Here is a 19,078-nt window from a genome sequence, read left to right on the forward strand (position 1 = left end):
ATCAGCACCTAGAAAAGACCTCTACATCCCTGAAAGACAACGGAGACCAGGACAACTAGAGCCACAGATCCTCTGTAAAGACCACCAGGACAAGACCACAGGAAACAGATGATTCTTCTGCACAATCTGACTTTGCTGCAGCCTGGAATTAAACTGCTGGCTTCGTCTGGTCAGAGGAGAACTGGCCCCCCAACTGAGCCTGGTTTCTCCCAAGGTTTTTTTCTCCATTCTGTCACAGATGGAGTTTCGGTTCCTTGCCGCTGTCGCCTCTGGCTTACTTAGTTGGGGACACTTCTTTTACAGTGATATCGTTGACTTGATTGCAAATGATTGCACAGATACTTTTTAAACTGAAGTGAGATGATGACATCACTGAATTCAATGATGAACTGCCTTCAACTGTCATTTTGCATTATTGACACACTGTTTTCCTAATGATTGTTGTTCAGCTCAAAAGCATTTTTTTGTTGTTTAAAGTGCGATATAAATAAAGGTGACTTGACTTGACAGTGTGTGTGTGTTCATTGCTGTGTGTGTGCACTTTGGATGGGTTAAAGGCAGAGCACGAATTCCGAGTATGGGTCACCATACATGGCTGTATGTCACGTTACTATATGTCACACTATATATCACTTAGCCTTCTACTTCACCCAGTGTTCCTCTCCTGCATTTTCCACTGAAGCCAGGCACTTCTTCAAGTTCCACATCTGCTGGTGCCATTCAGCCCCTCAGCTCCACCATAAGCACTGCCATGCTGCCCTGATCTGCCTTGAGACTGTGGCATCAGATGCCACCCGGGCCTCATAATCTCCCGGTTTCCACCTTGGCTCCTCCCTTGATCAGTTCCACCATGGGTCATCTCTCTCATGGCTATCCCTTGGGTCACTCTAGATCTCATTGGCCATCCAATCCCTCATGGGTCCTTCCACAATTCACTTCTCCATGGCTTCTCCCACTTTCATTGCCTCAATGGGTCCTTCCGTCATCTACTCTTTGGATTCTCTGGTCTCCTGTCCTTCACCATCCACCCCCAGATTCACCTCCTCAGCCAGTTTACAGTGCATGGCCTCTCCTTCCCAGAGGCGTTATGTCACAGTTATGTTCTGTTTCTATGTATTTTGGTTCTGTCTTAATGTTTGACCAAGTTTCTTAGTCTGTTTTATCATATTCACCCCATTATATGTCATCATTAACTCATTAGTTTGTTCTTATTTATACTCCCTGTTTAGTTCATTTCCTTAGTCTGAATGAATGAATGAATGCTCACCACACACTACCTATAGGTGGAGAGGACAGAGAGAGATACAGCCAATTCAGTGGATGGGTATTATTTTTAGGCCAAGATTAATAAGCGCCAGTGAAGGGAATTTGACCAGGACGCCAGGCTTACAAACTCTTTATGAGAAGTGCCAACTGCCATTTTAATGACCACAGAGAGTCAGGACCTCAGTTTAAGATGTTATCCGAAGCATACGTAGCGTCCCCGTCAATAAACTGGGGCATTAGGACCCACCCAGACTGAAGGGTAAGCACACACTGCTGGTCAAACTAACATCTCTTCCAGCAGCAACCTAGATCTTTCCAGGAGTTTTCCCATAGAGGTACTGACCAGGCTCAACCGGGCTTCGCTTCACCGTTCTTGAGCTACAAAGTGATATGACTTGTGGCCATTTGTGTTATGGTTGTGATATTTGCCTGCTAATATTTGGATATACTACCTTTTGATATTATTCAATCTTGTTTTGGAAACTTTACCTTCTTCATCATCGTCTCTACAACCTTTTGTGACAACTGGTGCCTGTGTACTAACGAGTGTCAATTACGTAAATGAATGTGAATAAATAGGTCTAAGTCTTAAGGTAAGTAATTTCATAGTTACCATACTGACAATATCCTCAGGTGGCCATTTCTAGTCATATAGCTCCTATCTACCAAATAAATCCTATTTAACATCCGCATTCTTCTAAATATGCCACCTGTCATGCTTGCTCACAGGCACTAGAGTTCTGGAGTTAATAACCCCTCTTGTAAATGTCATGTGATTTTTACTCTAGATGAAAATGAATAATCAGGGAATGACAACACTGATTGTACCTCAGGGGTGTTCACAGTCCCAAGCCCTTCACAAGTGATTTTACGATCCTGAAATTTAATGGTAAGAATAAACCATGCATAAAACTTGCCATGCATTTTGTACTACAAAAGATGTCATCTCTCAACAAAAGATCAACTGAGGATCGTGGCATTAGTAAATCATCTGAGATGATGAGCGCACTTTTGATTGTTTTTTTTTTTTTCATGGGTTACTGTACATTACAGCTAATGATTCTGACAAAAGCAGCATGTCAGCAACAAGCTGAGTAGGACAATATGGATTTACTGAAGAAAAAACATACATTTTAAAAGTAAAAGCAACATGATGTATGGTATATTTCAGAGGCAGATTACAAAAGACAAGATGAAAGTGTCAACATTAGAACATAGGTTTTTTTTTTTCATTTTTAACTGTGACATTTTAAAATCAATCACAATGTGTAAAAATTCACTTTCTTCTGTCAAAAACCCTCTTCAGGAGTATGTGCAGCTTTAAAGGTGCTCAAACGTGTCACTACAACCAATGCACAAATGTGAATTTGATTGTTTTGGGATTTCCTTGTAAGCAGCTCTTTATTTTCTACAAGAATGTTCACTTTCAATTATCCAGGCTTTACTTCATTCATCTGGAAATAAATACAGTACCAGTCAAAAGTTGGGACACACCTACTCAATCTTTACTATTAACATAAAATCAAACTTAAAGGGTTAGTTCACCCAATAATCAAAATTATGTCATTAATGACTCACCCTCATGTCGTTCCAAACCAGTGAGACCTCTGTTTATCTTCGGAACACAGTTTAAGATATTTTATATTTAGTCCGAGAGCTCTCAGTCCCTCCATTGAAGCTGTGTGTACGGTATACTGTCCATGTCCAGAAAGGTTAGAAAAACATCATCAAAGTAGTCCATGTGACATCAGAGGGTCGGTTAGAATTTTTTAAAGCATCAAAAATCCATTTTGGTCCAAAAATAACAAATACTACGACTTTATTCAGCATTGTCTTCTCTTCCGTGTCTGTTGTGAGAGAGAGTTCAAATCAAAGCAGTTAGTGATATCCGGTTCGCTAAGGAATCATTCAGTTGACCAAATCGAACTGAATCGTTTTAAACGGTTCGCATCTCTAATACGCATTAATCCACAAATGACTTAAGCTGTTAACTGTTTTAATGTGACTGACACTCCCTCTGAGTTCAAACAAAGCAATATCCCGGAGTAATTCATTTACTCAAACAGTACATTGACTGAACTGATGTGAAGATGAACACCTAGCCGAGACAGATAACGAACAATAGACTGACTCGTTCATGAGTGAAGAACATGGACAGTAGACCGTACACACAGCTTCAATGGAGGGACTGAGAGCTGTCGGACTAAATCTAAAATATCTTAAACTGTGTTCTGAAGATAAACGGAGGTCTTACGGGTTTGGAACAACATGAGGGTGAGTTATTAATGACATAATTTTGATTATTGGGTGAACTAACCCTTTTAGTATGGGAATTACGTAGTGACCAAAACTGTTGTCTAGATTCCAGCTCTGCACACTATGTTCATTTTTTATTTTTCACTCTTAATTCAAACCATACTGAGGGAGTTCTCATATGTACTGGACTCCTGGTGGCTGCTTTTCTTTTACTATCCTTTCTAACTAAACGTTTCATTTTATTTTTAACAAAGCATTTTTAGTTTTGTAAAGAGATTCATAGATAGGCACAATGTATTGTTGTCTATAAAACTAATTTAAAGCAGTTAAGCAGAAGCCTTTAGATCAAAAGGTTTTTAAGAACATTAAAACATTTCTGTCAAGTGTCCAACTCCAGAACACTGACATTCTCACTTAAAAACAAATTGTTCTGTAAAAATTGGTTCAGTAATAAGCATATGTAATATTGCAATGGTTTGGATCTGTGCACAAGAAATTGATTATCGTTGTAAATAATTATGAACGTACGATGGGAGTAGTAAAACTGGCACATCAAACTGATAACATCTGATTGATACTGTAGTAAATCTGAAGCAAACAACACTTGTTCCATGTCAACGTTTCCCTCTCCACACAGTCAAACATACGACAAACAATTGGCATTACTGATGGAACAACATTTTTTTCTATACATCTCATACAAAAATAAAAAAAAGTCATTGTTCCAATCTGTATCTTTTTTTTCCTTCTTTGACTCCATATTGCACAGAGGTAGTGGCTATCAAGGTTAAGGGCAGGTGATCTAAAAATTTTGAAAAAAAAAAAGGGATCTTCTAGTAAAAAAAAAAAAAAAAAAAATGTTGTTGTGATGTTTTGTTGTGACCAGAGGAATTGTAAAAGAACGAACTGTAATACTGCAATCACATACAAAAGTAGTCCTTCATTTTGTACATTTTATACAGTGTTAACACTTAATCATTGACTTTGAGTTTTTTCTTCTTTTTCTCAAAAAGGCAAATGGTATTTTCCATGTATGTATCAAACTGACGGACAGTCTAAGCCAGGGGGTCCACCAGGGGCTCGTCGTCGCCCCGGGATAGCAGCTCCTTCTTCTCATCTGTACTGGCCAGGGAATTGCGGCTGTTGTGAGCTCCCATGTACAGAGTAGCATACACAGGATTCGTGAAGTTGGTCGGCTACAAGAGAAAAAGTTGGAAATATATGGGATCAGGCTGATTCTTAAGCTGAAAGACCACAGCTTTGCTCACCAAACATAGTCAGCATTTGAAGGCATCGTATCCACACTCCTAACAGAAAGATTGTTCCCATTAATATGCTGCCTTTAAAGACACCTTGTGCCCTCTAGATGGGTGGCAACTCTGAGGAGAGTAGCTGTGTATGTCGGGAGTATTGCTCTTCTGTATTTGCATGAAGGTAATTATGCGATTCATGTTGCAAAGTATTGCTACAATAATAAAAGATCATTTCAAGTGGTCCGTGTAATGTTTTGCAAGGCAAATAGTCAATAACTGGCTGCTCAAGAAACATTTCTGATTATTATCAGTGTTGAAAATATTTTTGTGGATTCTTTGATGAATTGAAAGTTCAAAAGAACAGCCTTTATTTAAAATGGAAATCTTTTGTCATAAATATGGCTACTGTCATTTATCATCAATTGAATGTGTCCTTGCTGAATAAAAGTATTAATTTCTTGAAAAAAAAAAAAAAAGGAGGGAGAAAGATATTTGGGATTTCAACTTCCAGAGCCCAATCATTACAATAACTGTGTCATTTTCTGAAATGGATGAATGGAATTTTACATTTTGGGTTTTTTTGTTAACTCTCCTAGACTTGTTTTTGAGTAGTGAAATAAAGCATGGACATCTTTCAGAAAATATGCAATTTTCTGTCATCTTACCTTGTCAGGATCCAGTGTGAAGTCAGCATCCAACAATTCTCCTACATCATCATCTTGCTCTCCTTCATAAATTTTATAGGCTGGGTTTCCAATCTCAACATTCATAGCGCCATTCGTCATTCTCTGATGCTGAAAGCCTTTGGCTCTGCAGATACACAATGCACAGTTTTGATTCACAGGAGATGAGGTTGTGAGGTCAGTATTACACAGTACAAAGCAGCAGAGGGAGAAATACAGCCACAACACAGAGGGATGCCACTAACAGTCACTGGAACAACCTCAAATGAAGCAACACCATCACAAACCCAGCATTTACCAAAATACATAGTATATGTGCCTGTAACCACAAATTAAGTCAACCTACTTGATAAATGATTATAAATTAAAATTTAAAGTACAAGAGTAAAAGTATGTGTATAAACAGGGTTGGGCTGTATGACTAGAAGACTTTAGTTCATCTTCAAAACACAAATGAAGATACATTTTAATGAAACTTTTTTCATTTTTGTCTCTCCTTTGAAAGTCCATTTCACCAAAATTCAAAAACAGTTCATAAAGGCACTGTAAACGCTTTCTTTTACCATATTTGATGTGCTTTATGCAGTATGTCAATGTTTATGCAGATAAAAATCTAAATTAAATCCGTTAATCATATAAAAATTGATCGTATCTCTTAGGAAGAGACACCACTCGATGAATATGGATTACTTGTACAATCTCTATATAAAGGTTTGGAGGCTTGAACGTTTGATTGAGTGGACTTTCATTTAAGGGACAGAAATCTCACAGGTTTTAGTAAAAATATCTTCATTTTTGTTTCAACTATGAATAAAAGTTTAAAGGGATTAAGGGTAAGTAAATGATTTAAGGTGAACTAACCCTGTAATATAAATTCATTCAATTTAAATGATGTGTGGTCACAGGCCTATGTTTATTGATATGTGTATTTAACTACTTAGTTCGGTATAAAAAAATGAAAAATAAATAAATAATAATAATAATAATAATAATTCTTTAAAAGTCTTTAAAACTAAAGTGTTATGCAAATGTCAAGTCCAGTTTTATACAAAGCAACTTTACAGAAATAAACGGGACAAAGTGTCTCAAATGTCTTCAACTGACAATCAGCAATATCATTTTACAGTACAGTTATTTAGTAAGTTATTTCAATAGTCAAGTTTAGCTAAATGCATTTTATTAATTATCAACTGAAACACATTGAAGTGAAACTGTTTTTGCAGGGATGGCTAATTTTTCATGAATTATAAGATCTTTTAATTCACATATATCAAGTTCCCAATAACACAATATTTTAATCAAATGAGAAGTACTTTTCAGTTGTGTGTAAAAACCAATCACTACATTATACAATAAGGGATTGTTTAATAACCAAGGTTATTTAAATTAAATCTTAAAATAGCAAAAACAATTATATCATGATGTAGGATTCAGGTCTTACTGCCCTCCCTGGTAAAAATAAATAAATAAAATATGCAAATGAAAATATGATAATAGGACTACAGTTGAAAATTAGCCTGCTGGCTAACACTGGCACATTTACAGTAAAGTTGATTAATGTGCACTGTCCTAAAATAAATAAATGAAAATAAATGAAATAAGATTAACATTTCCTTTTAAGGAATATTTCATTTCCAGAATAAAAATCCTGATAATTTACTCACCCCAAAGATGTTTATGTCTTTCTTCAGTCAAAAATAAATTCTCCATTCAGTGGACCTCAATGGGGATCTTTTTCAATAGCATGTTTTTTTCTTTAAATGAGTGATTGTTTCGCTTTATAAGACCCTTATTCCTCGGCTGGGATCATGTAGAGCCCTTTAAAGCTACACTGAAACCACAATTTGGACCTTCAACCAGTCGATCTCCATTGTAACTGATATGGAGATAAATTCTGGAATGGTTTCCTCAAAAACCTTCATCTCTTTTCAATTGAAGAAATAAAGACACAAGCATCTTGGATGACATGGGGGTGAGTAAATTATCAGGAGATTTTCATTCTGGAAGTGAACGAATCCTTTAAGTGAAGGCCTTCAATGGGCACATTGTCTTGATAAACACTGGGTTTTGAACATGGCACATGTTCAACAGATGCAGTCCTGCTGAGAACCGATCGTACATAAACATACGGCATTACAGCGGGACCGGTGTGGCTCTGTTGAAAACAATACGATAGGTTCTCACAGTCTAACACAACTGGATCTATTTCTTTGTTCTCGGTAACACATTACCACCTTCTCATCTGAACAAGGCACAAACCACTTGCAGGGTTTAGTCAGATGGTTTGAGAGAGGTATGACAGAAAGAGATCGGGTGAGACCATGAAGACAACAAAAACACTTGGACCACAATTCTCCAAACCAGCGATAAAGATGGACAGAATGGGAGAGAGACAAAATAAAGACATAATGGAGAAGGACCGTTACCGCGGTCGCTTGGAGCGGGATTTGCCAAGCCTACGGAAAAGAGCAGATGCGGTTTACCAAGAAAGAAGGAGAGAAAAGAGGTGTTTTGGGATGGGAAGTTGCTTATATTTTAAATTCTGAACAGTACAACATTTTAGAGAGGTGAAAATCTTTTGAAAGAGAAGTACAGAAATACAATTCTATAAAATACTCACCCTCTCATTCTTTTCCTGTACCACAATACTGCTCCTCCAATCAGCAAAACCAGCAGTATCAGTGAAACCAATGCAATAATTATTGAAGCTGTTCCTAAAAGAAATGGATGTTACTATAACAGGCATTATTAAGATTGTAATATAGCTGTAGAATTCAAAAACTTAAAAAGACTTACGGCCATTGGATTCAGCATTTACATCAGGAGCAGGATTCTCACAGCGATGACCCTCCCATCCCAGAGGACATCTACGTGAAGAAACAGAGGAATTTACAGTATATAAATGGTATATGATTTGCCGCTGTCGGGTCACTTCTATATGGAGAATATGGATCTTGAGAAGGTTATTTATTTCCTGAATCTAATGGAGTATGAAATGGCAGGATATAATGTGGTCCCCACACCAAGCTTCTTAACTCATCTGCAGGCATCAACTATGTGAGTTATGCCTGGTGAGCTTAAAAAGAATAAGGGCCTAAGCATCGACTCTTGTGGTACCCCAGTGCAAAAGTGCATATGGTAAAAGAACCTGTCCAATTTACAAGATGAGACATGTTGTACAGGTAGCATACAAACCACTAAAACACTTACAGAGAATGCCAGTGTCTAGCCAATGATTTGCTACACAAACTAAAGAACCGTGTAGATTGAAAATGATTTGGTGGAGAGTTGAAGAACATATGATTGTGTGTTCAAGTGGTACTATTCAGTATCAGTAATTCAAATAAAGCATATAAAATATTATAAGAAAAACTTAAACTTGAAAAACTTAACAAAAATAATTTAAGTTACTAAAATAAAGAAACAAAAATTTAAATAAAAATAAAATCAAATTAGAAATATATACAGTACATACATAAATTATATATATATATATATATATATATATATATATATATATATATATATATATATATATATATATATACATATACTGTAATAATATATAAATATTACTAAAATAACACTGCTTACTTGCATTGTGGGAGGTTTGTGGCACTAAGGGAGCACTGCCCATTAGCACAGTATCCTTCACATGTATAACAGCTCTGCTGGATTCTGCCACTGGTACACCTATAACACACAGTGAACTTATGCACATCAGTAATATAAAAAACACAAACATACAAACAAGGGTGTCAAAATTCAGTCAGGGAGCAAGGACTAAGGTCAAAACCACAGTCTTTAAAAATCCAATCACACAGAGAACATAGGAGACACGGGACAATCCTGACATAAAGCCCCCTCATGGAAGGTGTGTCCTCGCACCGTAGCAAAAATAGAGGGAGACATGGGTGGGAACTTTGGAGGAGGTTATGGAGGAGGATGGGTATCTTTGAAGAGGGATGGCCGTCGACTCCAGAGAGCTGACCAATGGCGGAGCAGGTGGAGGAAGAGCCTGAGGCAGAGACAGAGAGGCAACGAGCCAGGGGGATGTCGAGGATCCGGGGGCCAAGGTGGAGCCGGAGCGACTGAGGACCAAGTTGGAGCTAGCAGGAGCACAACAGAGCGGATGGGACGGTGGAGGCAAGGAAGCTAGGAGCCGAGGTGGAGCCGCTGGGTCTGTGGGCCAAGGGGATGTCTGGACCTCGGAGGCTGGAAGTGGAGGTGAAGGATACTCTGACCCCAGCTACACTGGAGGATGGCAGTCCCACAGGGCTCGCACCGTAATAATGGTGTGATGAGGGTGAGCAGAGGGGTTGCCAGATGGCAGTGGTGGAGGAGGCTGGAGAAGGCACTAGGGCTTTATTTTCGAGGGGCGGGCACTACTGGGCACTCTGAATTGGATTCTCTTCGTTTTGGCACCAATGCGACGCCATACTCAGTTCACCCTCAGCTGCGATGCAGGAGGCAGAGTTCCTCTCTGTGCTCACACTGCGATGTTCAAACTGGCATCGTAGAATGCACAGAGCATGTGTCCGGGTAGTTGGTGAGGCTTGCCAGGACCAGGAACAGTCTGGTGTGGCCCTCCAGTAATTTCTCCCTCTGCTCCAGGTATTCTGGGCTAAGGAGGGGATCCATCGGACAACACAATGGAAACAAAAAACTGAGTAAAAAAGAGAAACAAAGCAGAAGCGACAAATGGAGGTAACTGTTTCGGTCGGTTCTTCTGTCACAATTCACTCTGGGAGCAAGGAACGAGGAAACGGGTTCTTCAAAACCACAGTCTTTTATAATCCAATCATACAGGGAATGTAGGAGACACGGGAACACATGGATAGACGTTTAGAACCGACAGATGCTGACTGAAAGGAGTAAGGTTTTTAAAACACAGGATAATTGTGGAAGAACTAGACACACCTGGAATCAAATTAACACATTCAACGGGATACAGAAACTGGGTCACAGGGAGCAAACACACACACACACACAGACAGACAGGTCCATAACCCTGACACAGGAGGCACGTCGGGAGAGAACAACACTGCTGCAGTGCAAAAACAGGTGTTTTTTAACATTGTCTCAATATGGCAGGAGAGGGTTTGAAAAGTAAAATGTAAATGTCTACTTCAGAAGTTCCAGTTGGAACTCAGTTTTCCAAGAATCAAATTGATATCAACAATAGATGCAACTGAACAGCAAGGTCTCGTTGTAGATGTTGCAAGTGAAAAGATGTAGGATGCCCTTTTGGGCATGTGCCATGTATTATAAAGGGAATGCATATGGCCAATGTTATATTATTAGTTGCTTAGTCCAGAAGAAATGGTAGGCAGTAGGCAGTTAAATGCTCATATATATGATTTAAATGATTTATTAATAAGCACGCGATTGGTCGACTAATGCTCAAATGAACGACTACTAGCCGACAAGAAAATCTTTAGTCGAGGTCTAGACAGGACTACAGAGGTTGTTTGGGACAGGTAAACCCATGTACTCACTAGTCAGTTTCACAGCCTTGTTGTGTTTGCATTTACACTCTTGCAAACTATCCCAAACTTTAACTTTTAAAACTTTTAAATACTGAAAGACTTCCTAAAGCTTATTGATGGTAATGTTGAACTGTGGTGTGGTTCATTTAACTTACTTCTGGCAATTGCATTTAGTCTTCAAAATTAAAACAAGCTGTGTTCATTTGTAAAGATGATAATGATGAATAAATCATGTAAGAATCATCTGACTGTTATATAGCATTGTTCGATTGTAAAGGGCTTCAAGATCAAGATGTTGAATGAGACATTTGAATGATAATTGAGATTAAGAAAGTAGATGGATCAGTTTTAATTCTATGTACCCCTAACATTTGTATATGTGTACTAGAGCAGGAGATTGTGTACCTGCATGTAACGTCTCCATGCGGCTGGTAGATGTTGGTGGGAATACACTTTCCATCACGGCAGTAGTGACACTTGTCCACTTCACAGTTGTTTCCGATGAAGCGTGGAGGGCAGTGGCATTGTCTCGACCCATCGTTGGACTGCATACATGTCCCTCCATGATCACAGAATCCATCACATGTCCCTGTTAGAGAAGTAGAGGACACTGATTAACATCCCACTTCATCTAATTTAGTTTCTTCATCATGGCTTGAAGATCCGCTTTAGACCCTGTTCACACATAATATGCTAATGCATCCCGGCACACGATGAAGGGCCCTATTCTCCTTTTTAAATATCCAATGTGTGGGTTTAATATGAAACATTTGTCCAGTAGAATTTACTGAAATGGAAAGACTTAAACAATTACTCATCTTTTTCTATAGTACTTACGATATTGGCACTGGTCTCCCAGGAAGTCTGCAGGGCAGCTGCAGGTGGCCTGGTTTCCACGATTAACTGTGCAGTTTCCTCCATTCTTACAGTAGTTCTCGCATGTGCGCTGGTTACAGTTGGGTCCTGTGAAGCCTGCCAGACAACGGCAAGTCGGAGCTCCTGAAAACATTATAAGACAAGTTATTTTTGTTTTATTATTGTAATTATAATGTAATAAACCTTTTTGCACGTCAACAGCATCTTTAGCCACCACTACTACAAACACGGAATTGGAGAGATTGGAGAGTCAGGTGAGCACAGAAGCAGGTGATCAATGTTTCCCAGGATTCAATTACATGTTGTAAAGCATATTTAAAGCCCATATGGTGTGTTTTTGTGGTACTGTACCTGTGGGTGATGCGGTACATGTTCCTCCGTTCTGGCAGTAGTCTCTGCACTGGTTTAGCTCACATCTCTCTCCTCCATAGTTGGGCTGACAGCGACACTTGGATTGTTTTCTGGCATTCAGGACACAAGTTCCACCGTGTAGACACATCAGATTACAGGTGCCACTGGGAGCTGAGGGAAGACAAAGAAACAGACCAAAAGAGCTTGTTTTACAAGAGGTCAAACCAAGTAAACAATCCATTTTATTTCCATATTCCATTCATTTCCATATTCCATGTGGCATTTCAGAGTCAATCTTGATATTCAACCAGAATCAAATGTAGAATGGGAATTAATTTGATAGCTATTTTTTATGTTTTAAAATGGGTGCTACCACCCAAACTGAAATTATGCCAAACCAAATAGTTTGTTTGCTAAACAATACTTAAAATCTATTTTGTCACAGGATAACATTATCCAACAACCCATCAGTGACCTCAGTGGAAAAGTCATCTCTACTAAAAAATATTTATTTCTTTGGGATTGACATTGCTGAGCTCTACTGTTTGCGCTACAGGAACACTAGGGCTGGGACAATAAATCAGTGCATTGCAATTCATGATTCTCTCTCGAATAGGTTTTGAGCTTAGTTTTTAGTTTTAGCACCCTAGGCTAGATTTTAACTGCAAACTCAAATGCTCATGAAAGAGAGTGCTTTTGCATCCGGGTGTTTAAATGTACTTGCATATCAGTTTTTATGATGCAAGATTAATGTAAACACAGCTCACTTTGAATATCCTTGTAATTCGCTTCAACCATGAGCCAGACTGGACTATTGTAATGTTCTCCTGGTGGGCCTTCCTGCGCGTACTATCAAGCCTCAGGTTACACTGGCTACCAGTAGCCACTCGCATCAAATTCAAGGTACTGATGCTTGCCAAACAAGATGACCACTGGCATCGCAACAAAATACCTAAACCCACTAGTTCAAACTTATGCGCCCTCCAGAAGCTTGCATTCTGCAAGTGAACAACGCCTTGTGGTGCCATCCCAAAGAAGTTCAAAATCACTCTCACGGACCTTTTCCTGGACTGTGCCCAGCTGGTGGAATGAACTTATATTCTTTACTAATTTTTTATAAAAACATCTAAAGACTCATCTATTTTGTCAGAGAATAATTTACCTGGGTCTCAGGCTGAACTCTGTACCAGGGATTCTTATCAGAGGAGTGCATCAGATCTTCTAGGCCTGGTGGCCTTGGTAGTGTCGGTCATCCCTTTGGGACTGTTACGAATAAGAGAGTTTCATAGCTGTGTAGCGGCACAGCACTTCTGTCCGGAGCTCCACCTCAACCACAAAGTGATAGTGTCGTCACAATGCTTGCGCACTCTCCGCTGCTGGAGGGAAGTTATCGGAATTATGAAATGACTTCAAGCCCCACACAATGAGTCGTTGTGATAGACTGTGAAGCTGGGGAGAACGTGTTCCCCCTTCGTGCTTTATATATGTCACCACCATTGTTTTGTCCGATCTGACAAAAACATGATGATTGTGTATAAACTGCATGGAATATTTCAATGCTAGAAACACTGTTAACAGCTCCAGGAAGTTTATATGTGTGTTCTGTAGAAAGATGGGGCATTTTCCTTTTGCTATTCTACCTTCGTACATTGCTCCCCAACCTGTGAATGACGCATCCGTCATTACCCCTTTTCTCAGAGAAATAGTTCCCAGCGGATTCCCTGATTTCAGTGAAATGCAATCCCTCCAGCAGCGGAGAGTGCGCAAGCAATGTGACGACACTATCACTTTGCGGTTGAGGTGGCGCTTCGGACAGAAGTGCTGTGCCGCTACACAGCTATGAAACTCTCTTATTTCGTAACAGTCCCAAAGGGATGACCGACACTACCAAGGCCACCAGGCCTAGAAGATAGTCTGAATCATAGTCCTAATGGGACTTTTTTCCCTTTTTGGAAAAGAGAGAGACAACCCTGAATTGATCTGATGCGCTCCTCTGATAAGAACGCCTGGTACAGAGTTCAGCCTGAGACCTAGGTAAATTATTTCCTGCGTGGGCACTAAGCAGCTTTTCGTCTGTTTATCTTGAAGCCTAAGCCTTTTAAATGAGACACAAGCAGATTCTTATCTATCACCGCCTGCCTCCATGATGGGACAGAGAGAAGGAGATCGTCCAAATAAGCTGACACTCTGAGACCCGCTATTCTCAGTGATGTTAGAGCTGCCTTGATGCATTTCATAAGCTTGTGGAGCCAAACCGAACGGAACCGTCAAAAATTAATAGGTTCTTCCCTGATGCAAACCTGAGGAATTTTCTGTGCGCCAGATAAATGCTTATGTGACAGTGAGTATTTTGAACTTGTACTTTCTGAGGTGTTTTTTGAGGTTCCGCAAGTCCAGGATGAGACGGAGACCCCCGCCTTTTTTTTTTTTGGGAAGGACAAAGTACTGGGAGTAAAACCCGTGCTGACTGTCCTCCAGTGGCACCCCCCAAATTACTCTTTTGCTCAATAGAGAGGTTATTTCCTCCTCTAAAATCCGAGCTGACTCTCCTTATGCTGTTGACATTAACACACTATTGAAAAGTGGTGGTTTTACAGCAAACTGTAGACGATAACCCCGTTCTATCGTGGATAATACCCAAGGGTGTACCGCACATGTGCCCCAACTCTCTGTGTGAGCAGAGAGAACCACTGTACTGCAGCTCTCGCTCACTGAAGTGGCAGACCTAGCGATTGCAGATCGGATTTGGATGTATTTTTGTTTTTATTTTCACAAAAGTTTGTGCCCTTGGCCCACTGCCTGGATGAACAGGAAACATTTGTATTTCTTTCAAATGGAAACACTTGTGTAAACTTTAGTCCAGTCTCTAGCATTACCCTGCAAATGGAGAGGGGGAAACAACATGTACTGGTGCTTACACTCCAGCAAGAGAACTTCCATCCTTTGAAACATTTTCTTGAATCACACTGCAATGCTTCTTTGACAGAGGGGTTGAACAAGACTCATGTGTCATGCAGAGGGGTGCAACAGAGACTCTGTGAGTGCTGTGCCCTCTCTTTTGACCCAAAATTTTTCACCCAATCGGGTGACCCAGCATCAGTCTGCCTCCCGATCTCCTCCGCTATGGTATTCAATTCAATTCAAGTTTATTTGTATAGCGCTTTTTACAATACAAATCGTTACAAAGCAACTTTACAGAAAATTATGTTTCTACAATATTTAGTAGTAGCTAGTAGTTTGTGCATATTTGACAGGATTTTAGAAAAAATAAAAAAAATAATAATAAAAGACGTAGTCAGCTAGACGATGAACTATCAATATTATTAATTAAGTTATTATATGATGCAGTCACACATGTAGCAATAATTGTTAGTTCTGTTTGTTGATTCAAGGTTAGCATCATCTGAGGTCCTCTGAGGGTCAGCATCATCTCTTCTCAGGTGTTCTGGATCCAGACTGGAGCTTGTGTAAATCCTAGTTACCACGGGATGTAACATAGAAACCGCTGGGAGTGGTGAGATGGCATTTATGGCTCTGACAGCTAAGGCAAAGGAACTGTATTTTTTGAAAAAGAGAAGCAGACAACATCTCTGTCCTTTCTGGCAGAGAAGTAGAGGAGTAGGATAGGGCTGCCCGTCGATTGGGGTGGAGGTGACTTGCCACCAACAATTCGACTGGAGGTGGGTTGGACATCCCCAACTACATATTATCCACGTCCAGCCGAGAAAAACCTTTAACAGAAACCCTGTGTAGGAAGGGTTTGTCTCAGTAGCGCTGCATCTCTGTGAAAGATGCTGGGATGGCTGTATCAGCTGCTTGACTGGGGAAGTGTGCGAAGTCAGCCTCTTCCCATCATATAATTCCCTCTCTGTATCCAATAGTCAATAGAGAGTTTAGCAGTCACTCTTCTACACATTTCAATAAGGTCCAGTTTCCCCGACACACCCATCGCACTGCCAGGGCTGGAAGAAATATTAGGAGGGAGGATAGCATCCTCTTCATCTTTCTACAAATCCTCCTCTAAGAGATGAGCTGGTCTCATCATCTTCATCCTCCTCTTTGTCCCCTGCCAAATGGTCTGATTCTGAAATCTCGTCCATCAACTTCGTTCAAAAACTCAAGTCCACTTTATTCGCGGACGCGACTCTTACTCAGCGCTCCAAAAACCTTAACATGAACTGAGAGCAGTGCGGGCAGCACTCGGGATTAGCGAACGCAGCCTGTGCATGTCTAACTTCCAAACATGCTATGCACAGAGGGTGAGAGTCTTTAGACAAGATCAACCACCCACATGTGAAGGGACGAGAGGGATCTTTCCCTTTCTCTGTGCTGCTGGATGGGCTTGCAGTCGCCATAACAGAGATACGAACACCGAGAGATTAACTAGTTCACCACAACTTGCCTTTTGATAATGGGTTTTACAGCAAATTATTCCCGTCACACCACTTAACGTGAGGGAATACTTAAGAGAAAAAAGCTGTAACTGCTTGATAAAGATATTAGAACCTTGATGCACTGGTCCCAAATGCGAAACAAAAACAGCAGAAAGAAAATATTATATATATAACAGTATTTTCCCATCCAAAAAGAAGCCGCGTTCAGTGAAGTACCTAAAAGTCGGCTTGTCCGTCAACAGTTTAGCGCAAGTCACAGGTAAAAGATCACAATACTCACAGACAGGGGACAGCGTTGGGGTGGGAACCTCCACACAGGTGCCATTGTCCAGGATTCTGCCATTGGGACACATGCAGACTGGGCCGCTGGGGCTGAGCAGACATAACCACTCACACTTCTTCCTGTCACATGGGTTGGCCACTATGATACAAAACAGCACATGATATATGAACGATGAAACTAACCTTCCATATCATTAAAAGTTCATCAAATCTTTTATCTCAATTTCTCCCAGTACTTTTTTCTATTCTTATATCAGTCAAGGAAAAAAACCTACATTAATTATGTTTTATGACCGAGTTCACATATAGTTATATGTAAGAGTTGGATGGTTGACAGACTTACTCTCTGGCTGTTTGTAAGGGTGGTAGAGGACCAAATCTGTGGCATGGTTTATTCCTGTGGTCAGATGCTCCACTGCACTCTTGCCAAACTTGTTGACGCGGAAGACAAAGTTGTTGTGATAGGTCACACCATATATGAAATCCTCAAAGATATCAATACTGAAAGGATGGTGCAAATCTGAGAGAGAGATAAAAATGTTAATTTATATATATCAAGCTTTAAATAAGCTCATTCAAATCTTGTATCTTAAAAAAATCTTAAAACATTATAGTTAACTAAAACTAAAACTTTACAAAGGATTCAAAAATAACCTAAATAAAATAAAATATAAAAACGTAAAAAAAAAAGTCAAACGTCCACACATTTCATGTGTTGGTTGTTTGTTCATAAGATTTTGAAAATTATTGCAGTAAATTATTAAACGTTTGTGCTCACACGTCTTGGCTCTAATGTTTTATTCTGTTTATTATTCAGACACCAGATATAATTTGTTATATTTTTTTCACTAGTGGGTGCAAGACACTATAGTTCCTCTTCAGGAACTCGAGCTGCGTAGAAGCGCTACGGGGAACGTGTTTAGCGTGAGTGACTCTGAATATCATATCTAATCTGTCTTATAGAAGAGCATGACTTCACAGGCGGGGTGACGTAAGGAACCAGGAAGCTATTGTAGCGCCCCCTAGTGCTAACCAAAACCAGAACAGGGCAACTAACATCTATCTAGGTCCGGGGTGTGGTCTGCCTTGAGTGACTCACAAAAGAGTTAGTAATGAGTTGAACAGTTGACAGTTTTATTACATTAGGGGACACAACAATGAACACAGTACTATAATGTACCAAGAATGAAAATAAAATAAAACAAAAATAGAGCTCTTTCAATAATAAAAGGAAAGGAAAATATCCCTGTGAGCTGACACTTCAGCTCAATGCTCCTTTAAGTCGAGGAGTATGAAATTGAGTTCAGAGTTCAGTTCCTGGTCCTTTTGTGTGTGTGTATATTAAGTCCAGTACTACTACCCGGGTAGAGTTAATAGCGTAAGTGTATTCTTATCTGTATCCTGTCTGAACGAAACTAGTCCGACGTCCTCGGTGGCTGGTCCCACGGCTGGCCACACCGTTCTCACGACCATCCACCATCACTCTGGGCTGGGCTCGCCATCTTTGATTCATCTATTTCTCTCGTAGTGATCAAAATAACAAAAACCAACCAGCAATTGCTCACAGCTCACACACGGTTTCAGGAAGAGATCTACCAAAACATGAAAATTGCTCGTAGCACTCTCTACCAATCCTGATACAGTCTGTTTATGACGCTCTAGTGTATTGCGATCTCTGGTGGGAAAATATAGAACTACACCTCTAAACAACATATATGGTTTTAGTAGCCCTATGTTTCATATGGGTTACACCCTCCCCCCTTGACTCTGCATGGGTCCCTTCATGCTTGGATATGGGGTCCCTTTGGAAACTATCATTACCCCCAATGATGTCAAATGCTTGTTTAAAGCTCTCTGAAAGACTCTGTGCAAGGGATATTAAGGGTTTCCCCAATTGAATGTACTGGAAACGGTCTGGTGGTCGCCGTGACCTCTCAGATTTGCGTGTAGGGTCATCTGTTTCTCCATCCTCAATATTTTCACTTTTCTCTGTTCTTTCAGTTGTCTCAGAGTTTTGTGTTCGAGGCAATTCGTTTTGCTGAACCTCATCAACAGCTTCTCCATTTCCAGGGTCCTCTAGGCTAACAGGAAAAACATCACTGTCATACTCAATAACCGCTGGAATTACATTCGTCACGCCCATTGAAGTTACATCTTTACCGGTAGCAGTTTGCTTATCCATAATCTCTGACTCATTTCCTTCAATCATCTCAGGAGGTGTCCCATCA

The 19,078-nt window shown here is 40.0% G+C and overlaps 1 protein-coding gene across 6 annotated transcripts in view; it reads right to left on the reverse strand.

Moving 5' to 3' along the window:
* Window positions 1-4,258: 4,258 nt before the first annotated feature.
* lrp1aa (low density lipoprotein receptor-related protein 1Aa) overlaps window positions 4,259-19,078 on the reverse strand; it is a 160,757-nt gene continuing 145,937 nt past the window's right edge. For 3 of the 6 annotated variants that reach the window (XM_026240769.1, XM_026240768.1, XM_026240766.1), the window contains exons 80-90: window positions 17,194-17,370; window positions 16,849-16,989; window positions 12,175-12,345; window positions 11,785-11,946; window positions 11,353-11,536; window positions 9,053-9,151; window positions 8,255-8,325; window positions 8,079-8,172; window positions 7,885-7,914; window positions 5,441-5,585; window positions 4,524-4,718 (exon numbers count right to left, since the gene is read on the reverse strand). In XM_026240769.1, coding sequence (XP_026096554.1) covers window positions 4,578-4,718; window positions 5,441-5,585; window positions 7,885-7,914; window positions 8,079-8,172; window positions 8,255-8,325; window positions 9,053-9,151; window positions 11,353-11,536; window positions 11,785-11,946; window positions 12,175-12,345; window positions 16,849-16,989; window positions 17,194-17,370 — 1,415 coding nt within the window. In that variant the 3' untranslated portion in view covers window positions 4,524-4,577. Of the gene's footprint in view, window positions 4,719-5,440; window positions 5,586-7,884; window positions 7,915-8,078; window positions 8,173-8,254; window positions 8,326-9,052; window positions 9,152-11,352; window positions 11,537-11,784; window positions 11,947-12,174; window positions 12,346-16,848; window positions 16,990-17,193; window positions 17,371-19,078 lie in introns of all 6 variants that reach the window. The other 3 variants (XM_026240764.1, XM_026240770.1, XM_026240765.1) reach the window with 3 other exon arrangements.

This window comes from Carassius auratus, linkage group LG36F (assembly GCF_003368295.1).
Source record: "Carassius auratus strain Wakin linkage group LG36F, ASM336829v1, whole genome shotgun sequence".
NCBI classification, from domain to species: domain Eukaryota; kingdom Metazoa; phylum Chordata; class Actinopteri; order Cypriniformes; family Cyprinidae; genus Carassius; species Carassius auratus.